This window comes from Ammospiza caudacuta, chromosome 7 (genome assembly GCF_027887145.1).
Source record: "Ammospiza caudacuta isolate bAmmCau1 chromosome 7, bAmmCau1.pri, whole genome shotgun sequence".
Classification (NCBI taxonomy): domain Eukaryota; kingdom Metazoa; phylum Chordata; class Aves; order Passeriformes; family Passerellidae; genus Ammospiza; species Ammospiza caudacuta.
The window spans coordinates 30,072,839-30,085,739 of record NC_080599.1 but is presented as its reverse complement, the minus strand read 5'-3'; the positions used below and the strand labels follow the sequence as shown (position 1 = coordinate 30,085,739).

Sequence of the window (12,901 nt, the reverse complement as noted above, 5' to 3'; positions counted from 1 at the left end):
TATGCTTTGCAGATAGATTTACTGAAATAGGCCCTTATTTCCCCTTTCTTTTAACTTTTCTTAATTCTATTAACAAACAACCTTAGTAACTAATGCATTTTTTTATTTTTACAGTGTTTACGTAAAATAATTTATGAAGATATATATCCAAAATTGAAACTATGGGAATTTTTCCAAGTGGACGTTAACAAAGCTGTGCAGCAATTTAAAACCCTTCTTACTCAAGGTAAGGGAAGATCATGTTGCTGAATCATGTGAATTATGTATTTATAGTTCAAGAGACTTAGGTAAGCTTAACAGTTAGACAGAAAACCAAAAAAACCCAGATAATGCTATTTTTTGCTATGTGAGACATCCCCTGCGCTGATTTAGGCATACAAAAATGCTTTGAGGGCTAGGAAAATCTTTAAAGACCTTCAATACCTTCATCCACCTGCATCTTGGTTATGCTAGAATGATAAAAATTGTGCATCTGTTAAATGTAATTCCTGTTTTTACTTTGAGTACTCATTTCTGTTTTGTTCTCAGGCAAAATGGGCACTAAACCTGATCCAAATCAGCATCTTCAAATACTTCAGGACCCTGAATATAGACGGCTTGGCTGTACTGTAGATATGAACATAGCACTGGCAACATTTGTACCACATAGGTACCGTATTACTGATGACAAGTTAAAATCTAAGTGAAGCTAAACTTACAAAGCCAAAAAAAGACATTCTTTTCAGACATGAGGAAAAATTAGTTTTTGATTCCTTTTAGTAATCTATGCTGTATGTTTTTAAAATATTTTTCTAATTGTTCTCGGCTTTTTATGTATTCCTGATAAGCAATGGACCAGCTGCAATAGAAGAATGTTGTAACTGGTTTCGCAAGAGGATTGAGGAACTAAATGCTGAGCAATACAGACAAACTTGTCACCATCAAGAACAGGTGTTGAAATTATTGTTTTAATGCGGAATTGTTTAAAATTGCAAATAAATGAAGGCATTTCAATAATGCATCATTTGATTACTTCCAGGCTGTCAATTGCCTTGTGGGGACTGTGGTTTATGAACGAATCGCTTGTAATGGTCCTAAGCTGGGACCTATCAGTAGAAAAAATCCCTTGGTTACCAGGTATATACATGTTTTCTTGTTTGTTTGGAAACTATTAGAATCTATACAGGGAAAGCAAGTTCCAAGTTCAATAAAAGTATACATATATTTATATGGAGAAATATAGGTTTGCTTTGACATGGACAAATGCCACTTATCAAAATTGACAGGGGTTTTTTAAACAACAGCAATAGCTATTTCAGAAACGTGATCAGAAAGCATGTGACAATACTCAGAGGACATCAAAACCTTACATAGTGCAAATTGCTGTTGTAGGTGGAAGAGGAGTGGAGCTAGGAAAGTTTACACCTTTCATGTTTTATGTGCTTGATGCCATTCATATCTGAAGAGCTACAGCTTTACTCTTACATTACCAGCTGACACCAAGATAGTGGCAACATCTGTTCTTGCTCCTTCAAAGCTTCCTTCAAAATAGAAAATTCTCCATCATTTATGCAAGTTGCTCTCTTTTTTCTCTGTATTATGAACAAGCCACTTCATAGCAGATACTTTAATTTCAAAGACAATGAATTGCAGCTTAGGTTACCGTACCTAATTTGTTTTTGATTTCTCTTTTAATTGCCTGTCTCTTCCATAGGTATTTTACATATCCATTCAAAGAGCTGACTGTGGAGGAAGAAGAAGCTATGATCCATCAGCCAGATAAAGCTTGTTATTTCATGGCTCATAATGGCTGGGTTATGGGAGATGATCCTCTTAGAAACTTTGCAGAACCAGGTTTGTAAAAGAAATCTGAATTCTTACAAACCATTTGATACTCTAGCCAAAGCAATAAGGATTTTATTTAATTTGTCTGTTTTCTAGATGTATTCCTATGAAGCTGCAGAATAGCAGATACTAAGCTTATAGAACTTTAATTTCCCATTCAGCATACAGATGAGCTATAAGAACTGGAATTTGAGGTACAGTTTTACAAGATTTGAGAGGGAAATTACCAGCTTTCTGCCACTGAAATGGGGATGTCCTGCCTCCCCACTTTTGTCATTGTCTTTGTTGCTTACTTTGTACTTTGTTCCAACACCAGTGCTTGTTGGCATTTCTATGAGACAATGACAGTGTGGCAGAAAAACTAATGCAATGAAAAGGTGAATAGTGTTTTACTGCATTAGTGAGCAAAAACTGGATCCTTGAAAAGTCCACTGAGTGGCAGTCAGGCAGTCAAGAGATGACCCAGTAAATCCAAATTAAGTATGCAGATTACTTGTGAAGGTAAAATAGGGCATGAAATCACCATGCACTGAAATATTGCGTTCTAACTCCTCTGGGGACAGTGTTGATATCCAATAAATGCAAAAAAAAAATTGTGTTTAAAGAAGCCATTCAGTTGGTAAACTAAATGAAACAAAGGCCAGTTTAATTGTAATTAAAAAACATCTGAAAGTTTGAGTTTGCTTTACAACCTAATCTGATGATCTCCAGAGTGATCTGCAGTTAGCAAACATCTAATTCCTGCAAAGTAATCTACACCCCTTTCACTAAATTTTATTTACTTTTATTCTTCTCGAGGATTGAGATAGTATGTGTTTCAAAGTGGTTTTGTTTAGTTGCCTTCAGATTATTGCCCTTTCTTGTAGAGAGATTTTTGTGGTTTTTTCCTCTCAGTCGCTGGCTTTAGTTAGCATTCTTAATTTCCATTACTGAGGTTTCTCTTGTAACTCAGCTACAGGGTTGTCAGTGCTTTATATTTGTGTTATGCCTTTGTTTTATGCCACACATAAATTCAACTTAGAACACAATGTGAAAATGTGGTACACAAAGGCGCCATAAAGGAATTGCAAAACAAATGCAGCCAGCTCTCTAAATGATCCTTTGAAAAAATCACAGTGTACATCCAAAGAAACACCGTTTTTCTCTCTGTCTGGCTGTGCTGCTGTTAGTGAAGAAAAGGGTTGGCTGTGCTTACGTGAATGTTTTGGGAATTTGTGGTAATTTACAGTTCCTTTTTTTTTTTTTTTTTGCTTACTGGCTTTGGAAGTTCATCAGAGTCTGCTGTTAATAGAAGATAAAATTGTAAATTGTTACTGTGACAGATTATGATAACATAATTAGATTCTTTTTGGAATTTTACCAGTGTGAAAAACAAAACTACTCATTTACTCATTTTGCTTGTTTGTTCGATGTTTTTTTCTTTTTATGAAGTGCAGGTTTTTATACTATTTTGAAGAATTAAAAGGAACTTTATTTCAATATGAAGAATTGTTGCAGTATCACTATAGAAGCTAAATGTTCCCATGGAAGAGTGTGAAATTTTACATAAGTGTAGTGTATATAGATTTTTGAATTGATACGATTTTTGTTAGAATTTTTACTGTTCATTAGTGTTTTTCTGTTCTTCAGCAGTAGAAAATGCCACATTTTCATTTTGGTGCACATTCTGTACTCTTATACTCTTTCTCTCTCTCTCTCTCTCTCTCTCTCTCTCTCTCTCTCTGTGTGTATATATATATATACACACAGACACACTAAAGTGAATTTATCTCCTTTACAGGTTCAAATGTGTACTTGAGAAGAGAGCTCATTTGCTGGGGAGACAGTGTGAAACTGCGTTATGGTAATAAACCTGAAGACTGCCCATACCTCTGGGCACATATGAAAAAATACACTGAAATCACTGCCAAGTATTTCCATGGTGTTCGTCTGGACAACTGTCACTCAACACCTATTCATGTAGCTGAGGTACGCAAAATGAAACATGTTTGTTAGAAAGTAGCTCCTGTCAGTGACAAAGATCCTGCAGATCTCACAGCAACAGTACAGGACTTACTTGGCACAGTTTAACTGGGAATGAATCTTCCTCATTGCATGAAATCAAGGTTTCTTGTCTGCTGATGTTCAGAAATGGTTTCAGCTACCTTAAACAGTAGAGTGGTGTAGTTTATGTAGTTTGTATCCTCTCTAGTTTAGCTGAAATACTGTGGATGTGGATGGGCCTGGCTAGGTTTTCCCTCATTGAGCTGTGGATGTAGTGCAATGACTGCCAGTACCCAGTATGTTAGTTTGAGCTGGAGGCATTGCCAAGACTTGATTGAAAGTCTGGCTGGTTTTTTGGGGTTTTTTTTTCTTTTTTTTCCATATATATTTTGCTATTGCTAAATTAAACAAGAAGTGGTTCACTTCACAGAATTTAAAAGCTGGTAATGAACTCCTGCAACAAGTTTCATCTGGCAGGTGTATTGCTGAGACTAGTGCTTCTTGTTCCCAGGCAGCTGACTACATCCCAAAGTTGTACTTGCCTAGTAAATCAGCTTTAAATAGGTTTTGAGTAGTGCATCTTGTTAGTGCTTAGAACTTTGTAACAGAGCTTACCTAAACCTATGAAGAGCTCTCTAAAATTGTTTTTAAGTTGATTTGTCCATACAACTTGTAAGTAGCTCCTAAATGCAGCCTTTTCAAAACTTCTGCCATTCTTTTGTTTAGTGTTATTATTTTTGTAAGGGTAGCTACAAAGGCTTAAACTGAAGTGCTGCTCAGATTTCTTTGTTCAGTAGGTGTCTCTTTTATCTAACCTTTGCTCTTGTATTTTGAGCTAAGATTTTGTTTTAAAAGTAGTAGTTAGCTTGAAGTCTACTGAAAATTTCCTAGAATTACTCAATCTATAAGTAATATCTGTAAAATATAACCAGGGTTTTCTGAAACTTTCATGTTACCAACATTTTTAATGTGCTGCATATATTGAATGATCATTTATGTTCTGTTAACATTCATGTTAATGCTTGTGTGTACATAGCTGACAATGGATGTCTTGCATTAAAAATGTGTTGTGATCTATAGGAGATGCTAGCAACAGCCAGATCAGTCAGACCTAATCTTTATGTGATAGCTGAACTCTTCACGGGCAGTGAGTACATTGACAATGTTTTTGTCAACCGCCTGGGAATTACCAGCCTGATTAGAGGTACAATAAGCAGTTGAAAATTATGTAGGATTGTCATGTATGGTTTGGAGTTTTAAATGTGAAACTAACATTGGTATGCTTTTTTATTTTTCTTACATATTCATGTTCTTTGCTTATGCAATTACCTTTTCTTCATGTTCTGTTTAACTTCTCCTGTGTTGTATGCTAATTCTTGGTTTTGCTTATGTTTGTGTGTCCTCTTCTGTGTAACAACTTGTTTTGTTCCTTAATTTTGGCTTTCTGTTTATCTTTGCTGCATGGCATTTTCCTATTGTCCAATCCCTGCCTAGCTTTGAAACTTGTCCTTTTTTGTATCTACCTTTCCTCTTTCTGTGGCTTTTTTGGCTGTGCTTTTTGCAGTACATGCTGGACACAGCTAGAAAATTGCGAGCCGATTTGTATGTAGTGGCTGAACTGTTCACAGGAAGTGAGGAGCTGGACAATATCTTTGTGAATAGGCTGGGCATTACCTCCTTAATAAGAGGTAGGCTTGCTGCGTGTGTGGTCTCTTTCCAACAAGAGATTATAGATGACATGCTTTTTCGAGAAAAAATTTTCTACTGGATTATGTGCTTTAAATTTCCGTATTGTGACTTTTGATAATTGGCAGAAAATAAAGTACTAGCCATAAAATAAGAGAGGACCTCCTTTGTTAGTTTACAGAAGGTTAAATATTTCATTCTTGATCTAGTGAAGGAAAAAGGAGTTGTAGCACAGTTCTGCTATGTAAGTCCTGCATCATGTCTGATTTTTGTTGCATGAGTTTTTTAAAGCCTGTGAGAAATAGTTTGTTTTGATCTCTGCTTTTTTATCCTTTTTTTCCGATTAGCTTTTTCTTCCTTAATCTGTTATAGTAAACTGAATATCCCAAGGCTGTGTTTCCACACTGAGAATATAGCTATATGTGTTTGATTTTATTTTTTCTAATGATTGAACACACCAAAATAACAACTTCTAAATGCCACATTAACATCTTTGTGAGTGCTGTGTGTGTGGTAGTTATTGTTATGCAAACACTTAGGTGTTCTGTTCTGTAGAGGCCATGACTGCCTACAATAGCCACGAAGAGGGGAGGTTGGTCTATCGCTTTGGAGGTGAGCCTGTCGGATCTTTCGTTCAGCCACGTTTGAGGCCTTTGATGCCAGCTATTGCTCATGCACTGTTTATGGATATTACACATGATAATGAATGTCCAATTCAGGTGAGCACATAAACAACAAGAACAACAAAAATTACCTATAATATTCTCGTGAGTGATATTTCCGAACTGTGGGAGGGCTTGATCTGATCCTGATATCCTGAACAATATTTTGAACAGATGCAGTTCAGCTCAAGCTTTCATGCAGAGAAAAAAATTTTGTAGCAATACCTTCTGACATTCAAGACTTTGTCTTTCAAGGGAGGAGTATATAAAGTTCCTAAATAAACTGGTTTGAGTCTTTCATCCAGCTGCTGTAAGCAGCTTATTGACCTGTTCTCCTCAGCTTGTTTACAGGCAGGAATGAGAGAAGGTGGCAGGCAGGGAGTGCTTAGTTTGAGGATTTTTCTAAGTTGCTTTTCTTAGTTAATTTGTAGAAATTTTCTCCAATAATTTTTATCATAATTGAGGAAATTATGACCATGGGATTAGCATTTCCTTTGTTAGATTGAGTGCATCTTCTGTATGTTGAATTGGGAGGTTTGAATTTTCTTGGTTTCACTATTCATTACCTATATATTTTTTGATGTAGCACCGATCTGCTTATGATGCTCTTCCTAGTGCAATGATTGTTTCCATGGCATGCTGTGCTACAGGAAGTACCAAAGGCTATGATGAGCTGGTACCACACCAGGTACGTGTCTCCAGTTCAACTCCTAAGCTACCTTTAAAAATACCTTTTATTCTCATCATAGAACTCATATTTTAATGTTGTTTGGAATTCCAAGTAGTTTGCTGACTTGTATTATTTCAGATTGTCCAGCTTCTTATGAAATTTGATTTTTTTTCTACTGGTCAGACCTCAAGGTGTAATTATTTCCCAGAGTACTTCATATTTGCTTAAATTTGTTTGTTTGATTTTTTTTTACAGATCTCTGTAGTATCCGAAGAGAGGTTTTATTCAAAGTGGAGTTCAGCAGCACATCTGACCTCTGGTGAAGTTAATTTCCAAACAGGAATTCTAGCAGGAAGGCTGGCCATAAACAGGCTGCATCAGGAGCTGGGGGCTAAAGGCTTTAATCAGGCAAGAAGTGAGGGTAACACTGTGATTTCTTCATATGTGTGCTCTGAGTGAGCACAGTTGCAATGTTATGTCTTTTCTAGGTGTATGTAGATCAAGTTGATGAAGATATAGTTGCAGTGACAAGACACTGCCCTAACACACACCAGTCTGTTGTGGCTGTGTGTCGAACTGCCTTCAGAGATCCTAAAACTTGTTTCTACAGTAAAGAAGTACCTGAAATGTGTATCCCAGGTAAACAAACTTCTTTCCAAAAGCTGTTGTCATGTACAGAAGTTTCAAGTTATTTATGCTTTTTAACTTCAAGCACATGCTCATGAAATCCATATGAGAACTTTCAGTATATAACACTCCTTTTCGATGTACTAACATATATGTCCCAAAAGTGGTTTAAGAACCAATAATAGACTTGCAATGCTTAGGGTTTTCAGAAACATTCATATTGAGTATAATCCTGCTGCAAGTTCCCTGTGGTGGGAGGGGGGTTATGGTCTTGTTTGTGAACTAGTAATAGTTCATAGTAATTGTACAGAGTTGGGGGAATTATTGTTTATTCTGTTGTACAGGGAAAAAAAGGTTAAAATTTTATCCTATTCATTGATTCTATTGTTGTTCAGCTTTCAAATATATATAGCGGTTTTGTAGCTTGAAAATACATCTTGATAAATCTCTGTATTGAATAAGTTCATGTGAAGACAAAATGTTTGCATTACATACATTAATACATAGTATATGTATGCAGTACATAATTAATTATGCAGAGTATTTACTGTACATAAAAGTAGCAAAGTATAATGACTTCTATGCATTACCTGGAAATGTTTCTGAAGAGAAGCTTTCCAAACTGGCTTCTCAAATATACTTAGTTCTTTGAGTGCATCTGTGTGCTTGTTTTAAAATCAGTCACATTATCTTTTAAGTTATTTACAAGACTTAAATACCTTATGTCTGTGAATTACTTAAAAGATACAGAAAATTAGAATTTCTGTATTAATAAATTGTTACCGCTTAAAGATAAACCATTTATAGCTGCAGTTTGGAAAGCAGCCTTGCATAGTCTCCTAAAAGACAATAGGAAAATTAAGAAAGCTGATGACCAGTAAAAGACATCTGATTTTATGATTCATTTATTATAAAATGACAAAAATTGCCATTTTAAATACAGTACAGCATATGAGTATGTAAAGAATATTTATAGGTATTTAAAATACTTGCAATATGTTTCTGTTCTTCTGCTGTGCATCAGAGACTTGTCTATTGAATATTCGGTTTTTTCATTTTAGTTTTTGTTTCATAATTTCAAAAGAATCACTTTTTTAATTTCAAATATCCTAAGAGCTGCAACATGGTTTAACTTTTTCTAGGAAAAATAGATGAAGTAGTACTTGAGGCAAGGACCATTGAGAGAAGTGCTAGTCCTTACAAAAAAGATCTACATTTTATAAATGGATTGCCTAATTTCACAATGGAACTCAGAGAGCATATCCAGGTAATTAGCCTCCTTCACCCATGTTCTGATACAATATTTTTTAATTTGTCATATTTTATATTGGAAAAAAAGACAGTGGATTTCAGTTGCAAATTTATTTTCTTTTTTAAGATAAAAGACAGTAAAATCATAAAGCAAGCTGGAACTGCTATAAAAGGGCCAAATGAATTTGTTCAAGAAATAGAATTTGAAAGATTGACCCCAGGAAGTGTAATAGTATTCAGGTATGTTATTATCGTTGCCATATGGCTGTGTGGGTTTGAAAAGTGTGATAGAAGACTGGAGAATAGTTCTTCTATGTGCTGTTCTTCTACAAGATACTAATTTTTATTTGCAGAGTTAGTCTGGACCCAAAGGCACAAGAGGCTGTGGGGATACTCCGCAATCATTTGATCCAGTTCAGCTCTCATTTTAAATCTGGAAGTCTTCCTGATGATCACTCAGCACCAATATTAAAAACACCATTTTCTTCGTAAGTATTCTTTAAGCTTCTGACTTAGGACTGAGAGAGCTACTAGAGGAGCTGAGAGTATTATGTACATCTGCTGAGGGTTGTTGAGTTTTGGTGGTGGTGATACAGATGGAGTTTGAATTGTCAGAGTGCAATGAAAACTATGAGAGTTCTTCTTATATGTATAATACTAAGTGGAGCTAATACTGAAAAACTTCCCAGTTTGTGTAATTGCTGCCTAAAGTAGACTTAAACATGGTCTGCTTCTCAGTGTTAGGGTGTGATTGTTTGGGTGTGATTTTGAACATAATACTGTATTTCTAGATAAACAATGAAACATCTGAGAACATCTTGAAAACCTGAAAAATTAGGCTCCTAATTTCCAAGATGAAAGTATTGAGAGAACTGTATTTATTTTGGTATTTTAATTTAAGTCTGAAATGAGAATTGATTGTCAAATCCTTTCCATCTTTCCTTACTGATGTTATTTTGGGTTTTATTCTCTTCTCCCCTGTATTTTCAGAATTGCTTCTAAACTAACTTTGGCTGAACTAAATCAAGTGCTGTATAGATGTGAGGCAGAAGAACAGGAAGATGGTGGAGGCTGTTACAATATACCAAACTGGTCACCCCTAAAGTATGCAGGCCTCCAAGGTAATAGTTTCAGTTTCAGCATTATTTTTTCTGTCAAGTAAAAAAAGTAAAGGAGAACTGCTCAATTTCGATCACATCGCACAATAATGCTGTTGTGTTGCTGCTGCCATTGTTTGGTATAAAAAGTAGGTTTTTTCTGCTTGACCTTGCTACTAATTGGTGTTGTACCCAGGAAATCTCATACTAGAACAAAACCCCTCTCTCTCAATGCTTTGAAACTGAACACTGCAGCCTGGGACGTGTTTTAACACCAGTGCCTTGACTTTTAAAGTAAAAGAAAAATATACTTCCAGTGAAAAGTTGCATTAATCTAACCTGAGGTGTTACTAGATTACTGAGGAGTGTCTGTCATTTATCAAGCATACAAATTCCCTCATGCTAGTTATTTGCAATGATGTCCATAAGTTTCTAGGATTTATGCTGAGGAAACTAGAATTGGATTGTAGCTTGGTATGCAGATGGAGAGAAGCAATCCAGTTAAAGCATTTGTTGCTATGTACCTTTTGCTCCTGCATTGTAACTGCTGTTTGTGATAATGTCTTTTAATACAGAGTTGGGTTTGTGTCTTCAGGGTTAATGTCAGTGATGGCAGACATTAGACCAAAGAATGATTTGGGTCATCCATTTTGCGATAATTTAAGATCTGGAGACTGGATGATTGATTATGTCAGTAATCGTCTGATTTCACGTGCTGGAGCCTGTGCAGAAGTGAGTAAAAATACTTATTTGGTAACTTCAGGGTTTCAGATTGCTAGTTAGTTTCATTTCCAATTACTGATAATTTTTTTTTTTTAATTCAGACTGTCTATAACATATTTCCTAGCTCTGAGAGAGTTTGGAGCAGTAGGGTACAGCACAGCTGGGGTATAATACTGTAACAATATGGATCCTGAAGGCACTGGCTTTTGAACTTTGATGGATCAAATTCTAAATCTGTTGTGTTTCACTAGGTTGGTAAATGGCTGAAGGCCATGTTTGTGTACCTAAAGAGAATTCCACGTTACCTCATCCCATGTTACTTTGATGCCATATTAGTGGGAGCATACACAACGCTTCTGGATGTGGCATGGCATCAGATGTCAAGGTATGCTTGGCCTGTTTATCAGAGCTATAAAAGCATCTGGATACATCATAACCTTTTAAATTTTATCTGCTGGAGAATGCAATTTGAATATTTTCATAGTCCTCTAATGTAGGAGGGAAAAATTGGTAGAGAATTATCAAATCCATCTTCTAACAGTGGTGGTTTGGCAGACTTGAGTGTTCAGACATCTATCCAGTGTTTTAATTTATAACTACTGTTGAGATTGCACTTTAGGAGGAGGAAACCCTAAGCTGGCATCTTTTTTGCCAGGCTTTGGAAGCTGTATTTTTTGGCTATAATTTTAGTACCAATGCAATGATTCCTTAAAGTTCAGGTAACTAAGAAAATACCAGATTGTATTTGATGCCTTCTTCAACACTTCTTCATTATTACTCCCCATTATCTGAGCACTCTGCTTACTTTTTGAAATAACTTGATAGTCTGCTTCTTTTTTTCTTGCAAAGGGAACGGAGACTCATTTCATGGAGGCTTCATTGTAGCTATGACTGTACTGAACAAGTAAATACTGTTTGATATGTTTTGTAAAAAACATTTTGTAGAATCTGGTATGGCTGTGCAATCATGGAACGTAATGCATTTTCTGAAAAAATGCTTGGAGATCAGCTAGTCAGGAATGGAGATCAGCTATTTCAGGGAATGCCTTAACAGTTTCTTTTATTTGCACTTTGTGTAGATATATGTAAAAATATGAACTTTAAAAATACTGACTAGTTTTGACAAACTTTTGTTCATAGTAAAATATTTTTGAAATCTTAGGGCTGTGTATAGGCATTAATTAAACCAAAACAACTTCTTGTTTTTAACTGTTTTGTAGAAGTACATGTTATAAACACTTCCATGGCAGTAATCAATTAAGATTTGATTCTTGACATTGGGCACTCATTTTAGGAAAATGTGATTTACAAATTAAATCTTAGATAAAATGATCAGTTAATTCAAAATGCTAGTATTAGTTAATTGCTAGTTTTTAAAATTTCTTACGTGTAATGCTTGTCATAGCCTTCTGTAAATGAAAAAGGGTACATTTTATAGACTGCTGTTGTTGAATGCGAAGTTATTTTAATTTAATTCTGTTGAATTACAGCTTTGTGCAGAATGGATCAACATTTGTTAAACACCTTTCCTTGGGTTCCATTCAGTTATGTGGGATAGGAAAATACCCTTGTCTGCCAGATCTGTCTCCTTCCTTACATGATGTTCCCTACAGGCTGAATGAGATTACAAATCAGAAAGAACAATGTTGTGTTTCCTTGGCAGCTGGTAAGTGAGAACAACCTTTAAAAAAAAAGAAGTCTTCCAAAACAGTTAAATTGCTTTTAGTAACTATATTAAAATCTTCTGCATCATATTTGAGAGCCATATGTCAGAAACTGTGTATAAAATGTAGCAATTTCACTCACTTTACCTTGTGTTTAAGGTAAATATTTGCTCACGTTAAAGGTATGGAAGTTTTCTCTAGTAGTACTCTTGGGGGTTGGGAAGGAGAGCTTTATATATCAATGCTTTGTTTAGAGACTTTTCTTGCTGTATTTGTTGTTACCATATACAGAGATCTAAAAAAATACTGTTTTCCTTTCCAGAAGACTTGCTTCTGGAAGTATAGTATGAGATGACTATACTTATCATAAGGGGTTTTAGTCTGTCTTTTATAAATGTGAATTTAAAACATGGATTGTAATGGAGAAACAAGAGTGAATTTATGGTTACACATTCTCAGAAAGAACCATTAGCAGACCAGAAGAACTCCTGATCTAAAACTCTCTCCAAAAGCAAAGAGCATAAAAGCAGTCAGCAAGTAGTATTTATACCTCCAAATATTCTGCCAGCTTCTGGCAGTCTTCCTATGGGCATTTGCCTATGTCCAAAGTATTATCTTCTCTGGCTTAGAATGAGTTTATTTTGGTTCTGAGTTGGCTCATTCCTTTTCTGAAGCCATGGAAACTTTTAAGCATCCACAGATGCAGTGGCATCT

General features: G+C 35.5%; 1 protein-coding gene across 2 annotated transcripts in view; it reads left to right on the top strand.

Moving 5' to 3' along the window:
- The window catches only part of AGL (amylo-alpha-1, 6-glucosidase, 4-alpha-glucanotransferase), a 34,249-nt gene that overhangs the window by 9,632 nt on the left and 11,716 nt on the right, over positions 1-12,901 (top strand). Inside the window, exons 7-24 of one of the 2 annotated variants that reach the window (XM_058808617.1) lie at positions 115-226; positions 529-649; positions 828-930; positions 1,019-1,116; positions 1,694-1,833; positions 3,605-3,792; positions 4,888-5,011; positions 6,049-6,212; positions 6,742-6,843; positions 7,081-7,233; positions 7,314-7,464; positions 8,595-8,719; positions 8,831-8,943; positions 9,057-9,191; positions 9,694-9,824; positions 10,396-10,532; positions 10,775-10,908; positions 12,014-12,189. In XM_058808617.1, the coding sequence (XP_058664600.1) occupies positions 115-226; positions 529-649; positions 828-930; positions 1,019-1,116; positions 1,694-1,833; positions 3,605-3,792; positions 4,888-5,011; positions 6,049-6,212; positions 6,742-6,843; positions 7,081-7,233; positions 7,314-7,464; positions 8,595-8,719; positions 8,831-8,943; positions 9,057-9,191; positions 9,694-9,824; positions 10,396-10,532; positions 10,775-10,908; positions 12,014-12,189 (2,407 nt within the window). Of the gene's footprint in view, positions 1-114; positions 227-528; positions 650-827; positions 931-1,018; positions 1,117-1,693; positions 1,834-3,604; positions 3,793-4,887; positions 5,012-5,371; positions 5,496-6,048; positions 6,213-6,741; positions 6,844-7,080; positions 7,234-7,313; positions 7,465-8,594; positions 8,720-8,830; positions 8,944-9,056; positions 9,192-9,693; positions 9,825-10,395; positions 10,533-10,774; positions 10,909-12,013; positions 12,190-12,901 lie in introns of both variants that reach the window. The other variant, XM_058808619.1, reaches the window with a different exon arrangement.